Here is a 4,582-nt window from a genome sequence, read left to right as displayed (position 1 = left end):
GTGAGCACTTTTCTACTGTTTAAATGGAGAAAAATTACTACATCAAAGAGAATATAAATCTTCAACTTTACAAGACATTCAAATTAGATAAACTAATTTAAATATCTAATAGCAATGTCTGAGAGTTTTATTTCTTCACATGCTTGTCAATGCATGGTGTTCTCGTATTTATTTTTAAAATTTTATCAGTGGTATCTTGTTTTAATTTGCATCTTCTTATCACTTGGAAAGTAGATCCCCTTTTAATATGTTTATTGGCTATTTTGACTTTATTTTCTGTGAATTTCTAGCTCGTATTGATTCAGCTTTTTGTCTTGTCCTTATTAATTCACAAGAACTCTGCATGTAACCTGAGTTCTAATCTTTTGCTGATTTGGGGCAGTTTATATTCTTCCATCCATGGTTTGTGATTTTGTTGCAGTAGTGGTAGTGGTTCTAATAAAGAAAATTTATTTAATGTAATCAAGTTTATCAGAATTTATATTTATTTTGTGTGCTTTGGGGCTCTTGATTAAGAAATGTGTTACTATCCTAAGGTCATAACATAATCTACAAATTTTTTCTAATGTTTCTAAAATTTAGCTTCTCACATTTAGGATTTTTAATGCACCTGGGATTTTTTCATATATGATCTGAGGTAGCGATATGGTGTTATTTTTCCCTCATGGAAAGACAACTGCCTCAGCACCATTAATTGAAGAGCCTCTATAGTTGTTCTACTGATTTATAATGACACTTTGTCAATTGCCATGTCCTCATTTAAATGTGTCTGTTTCTAGGCTATTTTTCTCCACTGGTTTATTGGTTTATCTTTGTAAAAAATACATTATTTGTTGTAATCATTATAGCCTTATAGTAAGCTTTGATATATTTTAATGAATCCCTACCTTTTAATAGATAGATAGATAGATAGATAGATAGATAGATAGATAGATAGATAGATAGATAGATAGACAGACAGATAGATAATTAATGATCTGGGTTAGGAAATGTCTCTTATAGGCTATTTTAGAGACAGTGAGAAGATTAGAATTCCTTTTTAAAATTATGTTTAGCTTTTAGATTGTACTTCTTTAAATGAGATATCATGTGGCAACAAAATAGTATTGGGGCTCAAGATTATTAGGCTTTACCTGGGTCTTGAACAAGGCCTGATGTGAGTTTCCTAAAGTGGCTACCATGATGAATTTAATTGGCTATGACATCTTTTCTTTGATCAACAAATTTTTATTGTGTGTGCATTATTTATCAGTGATAGATTCTGGGTCTATAACCAATGAACAAATTAGAAATAATCATGGGATCTGTAGACGAGCAGGAGATACAGAATTAAACAGATCATTACAGACAAAATTATGAAGGACAATGAGATTTCTGATGTCAGATAATTTGTTTTGCTTTTGGAGAGCAAACTCTGAAGTCAAAATGCTTGAGTCCAAATCCCAGCTTCTCCTCATCTCACTGCTGTGACAGTGAGACTGTCTGCCTCAGCTGTCCCATCTGAAACATGGAAATAATAACAGTACTGACCTAGTTCATGTATTTGACACTGCTGAGTCAGTTACTTCCTATAGGCTAATGGAACAGTGCATAAGGACAATGTTTAATAAACATTAACTGTTAGTATTGTCATTTACAGAGGCTGGGACCAGACTGAGAAAGAAAGTGGCTGTATATCCTAACCTACACTTTTTCTACATTTATCCAACAAAATATGCATCAAAATTAAGAAAATGTGGATGAAAAGATTTCCCAAATCAAAGAACATCTCTATTATGCTATGCCACAACTATCATTTTTTTATCCCAAGACATTCCACCTTTTCTCTTCAACTTTTCCCACCAGTCCCCTCCAGCTGCTGTACCAGTATGAGGCCTGACAACCAGAGCAGCGTGTCCGAGTTCCTTCTCCTGGGGCTCCCCATCCGGCCGGAGCAGCAGGGCGTGTTCTTCGCCCTGTTCCTGGGCATGTACCTGACCACGGTGCTGGGGAACCTGCTCATCATCCTGCTCATCAGGCTGGACTCTCGCCTCCACACGCCCATGTACTTCTTCCTCAGCCACTTGGCCTTCACTGATGTCACTTTCTCATCTGTCACTGTCCCAAAGATGCTGATAAACATGAAAACCCAGCACCTATCCATCCCCTTTGAAGGCTGCATTTCCCAGACATATTTTTTCATAGTCTTTGCTGATTTAGACAGTTTCTTGATCACTTCAATGGCCTATGACAGGTATGTGGCCATCTGTCACCCTCTGCAGTATACTACCATCATGAGTCAGAGCGTTTGTGTTATGCTGGTGGCTGGGTCCTGGGTCATTGCTTGTGCTTGTGCTCTTTTGCATACTCTCCTCCTAGCCCGGCTGTCCTTCTGTGCTGACAACACTATCCCCCACTTCTTCTGTGACCTTGCTGCCCTGCTCAAATTGTCCTGCTCAGACACTTCCCTCAACCAACTGATCGTCTTTACTGTGGGATTAATAGCCATTATGCTTCCATTCTTATGCATCCTGGTTTCTTATGGCCATATTGGGGCCACCATCCTCCGGGTTCCCTCTACCAAGGGCATCTATAAAGCCTTGTCCACTTGTGGATCCCATCTCTCAGTAGTGACTCTCTACTATGGGACAATTATTGTTCTATATTTTCTTCCTTCATCCAACAACACCAATGACAATGACATAGTTGCTTCATTGTTGTACACAGTGGTCACTCCCATGCTGAACCCCTTCATTTATAGCCTGAGAAATAAAGACATGAAAGGAGCCTTAAGAAAACTCTTGAGTAAGAAAACATATTCTTCCAACTGATACTTTCTTTTTAAAACCCTATATGATTTTATTTCTTTAATAACATAAATATACAAATTACTGAAAAAAGAGCTCACTTGTCTTCTTTCCACAGCTGTCACTCACAAACCTTTGCTGATATTATTCTTGCGCCTGTTGGGGGAATAGTAAAACAGGATATGCTTTATGGGACTTAATTTACCTTTTTCTTGCATAACAGCAGTTGAAAATATTTTGAGAATGCCATGTCACTTTGGCTGGTATCATGAAATGGAAGCTGTTGGGGCTGGCCCTTCCTCCCAATTCTAAAGTCGTAAAATGTGTTTCACCTTTCACATCTCTATTTTTAAGGAATTTTCCATTTTGGTGACAACATGGTTCCTCCTTTCCCAGGCACCCAGGCATCCAGGGACTCTGAGCCCTTCTAGAACTTTCAGGAAGAACATATTAAATTTTATTCTCCTTACATAATAATTAACACACTGCATTTCTTGCTCTTCAGGAATACAGCTCACGCTTCTTTTTTCCCCAAGCACACACAGATATTCAGCAACAAAATAAATGTCACCTTTATTATCTCAGGTACCAGTCGAAGAGCTTTATATGCATCCAGTTCATCTACTTGGCTCCTAAGAGATAGGTTAGGAAAACAACCCTAAGAGATATGTTAGGAAAAATCCTAAGAGATATGTTAGGAAAACTCAGGCTCAAAGAAGTGAAGAACACTTTAGGATTGCATTGAGTGAAAGAAAGACTTGAATCTTGGCTCTCTGACTCGAGAGCAATTCAGCCAAGAACTGGAATTGTTTATATGAAATGCTGCATGCAGAGGAGGAATTAGTTCAGCCTAGTGGCAAAGGATACATAGAGAACTTCCCAGGGAAGGCGATGATTTACCTGAGATTTAACAAATTAGAATTATCCAGACACACCAAGTTCTGTCTTGTCCTGATGATCACAGGCAAAGGGAGCAGCATGCGTCAAGATGTTAAACTGAAAGTTTCAACCAAGGCACCCAGATTTGATAGACACCAGATATCAAAGTGAGTTATGAGACACAAAATGAAGATGTTTATAAGAAATGACCAATAATCAATTACACAGCTCTTGAGCGTTTCAACCTAGATGTGGATCTAAAAAGTGCCAAGAGCTGGAGATGAGAGGTTCTTGTAAAGATGCTTCTTTTGGAGAAAGCTGTGCAGTGAGTCCCAAATCTGCCCTTTGCGGTGGGGTGGGGGGTGATTTCCTCCTCACTTAAAGTGTAGTGAGAGAAGCCTTAACAAAACCATTCAGAGAGTTCAATGTATGGCCCCTGCTTTTATGAGAGAGAGAGAGTACAATAAGAAAAATAAAATGGGAGGGGAAAGAGCGGGTAGAGAGAGAATGAGAATGAGAATGAATTATGTTTGGGAAATACTCTTACTTATTTTCATGGTGGGACAATAAAAGCAAAAATGTTTCCTATGGACCACAGGTGGATTGTGTGAGAAAGAACTGATATGAAACCATTTTCAATCCCTCCCAAGAAGATCTATTAGACAATCTAGTAGATTTCAAGAGAGAATAAGAGATCTGTAAGGAAGGCACCATCCCCAAGCCAAGGACAATGAGGGGAAACATTCAAGAGAAGAAAATACACTTTAGTTATATCATAAGAATGTGTGGGAAGGTAGTCTGGAAGTCTCTCGATATCTCTTGGCCTGGAAATGACAACAGAACAAGTTAGTTTTAACCATCATCCAGGTCAAGAGAAGTCAAAACCTCTTTAATATGGAAGCAACTAAAGGCCCATA

The 4,582-nt window shown here is 38.3% G+C and overlaps 2 protein-coding genes across 2 annotated transcripts in view; one reads left to right on the top strand and one right to left on the bottom strand.

The window, feature by feature from the left end:
* LOC111740307 (olfactory receptor 1J2) overlaps window positions 1–4,582 on the bottom strand; it is a 23,331-nt gene that overhangs the window by 7,054 nt on the left and 11,695 nt on the right. The window lies entirely within an intron of this gene.
* Window positions 1,841–2,810, top strand: LOC105292704 (olfactory receptor 1J1-like). The gene has a single exon (XM_023531129.1). It carries the CDS (start codon window positions 1,869–1,871, stop codon window positions 2,808–2,810), a length of 942 nt encoding a protein of 313 aa, XP_023386897.1. The 5' UTR covers window positions 1,841–1,868.

This window comes from Pteropus vampyrus, unplaced genomic scaffold (assembly GCF_000151845.1).
Source record: "Pteropus vampyrus isolate Shadow unplaced genomic scaffold, Pvam_2.0 Scaffold61, whole genome shotgun sequence".
NCBI lineage: Eukaryota > Metazoa > Chordata > Mammalia > Chiroptera > Pteropodidae > Pteropus > Pteropus vampyrus.
Note: the sequence above shows the minus strand (reverse complement) of the source record. Positions and strands in the feature narration are given on the sequence as shown.

What these genes read in the sequence shown, in the direction of transcription:
- LOC105292704 (XM_023531129.1), top strand. Translation starts at nt 1,869, where the DNA reads ATGAGGCCTGACAACCAGAGCAGCGTGTCCGAGTTCCTTCTCCTGGGG.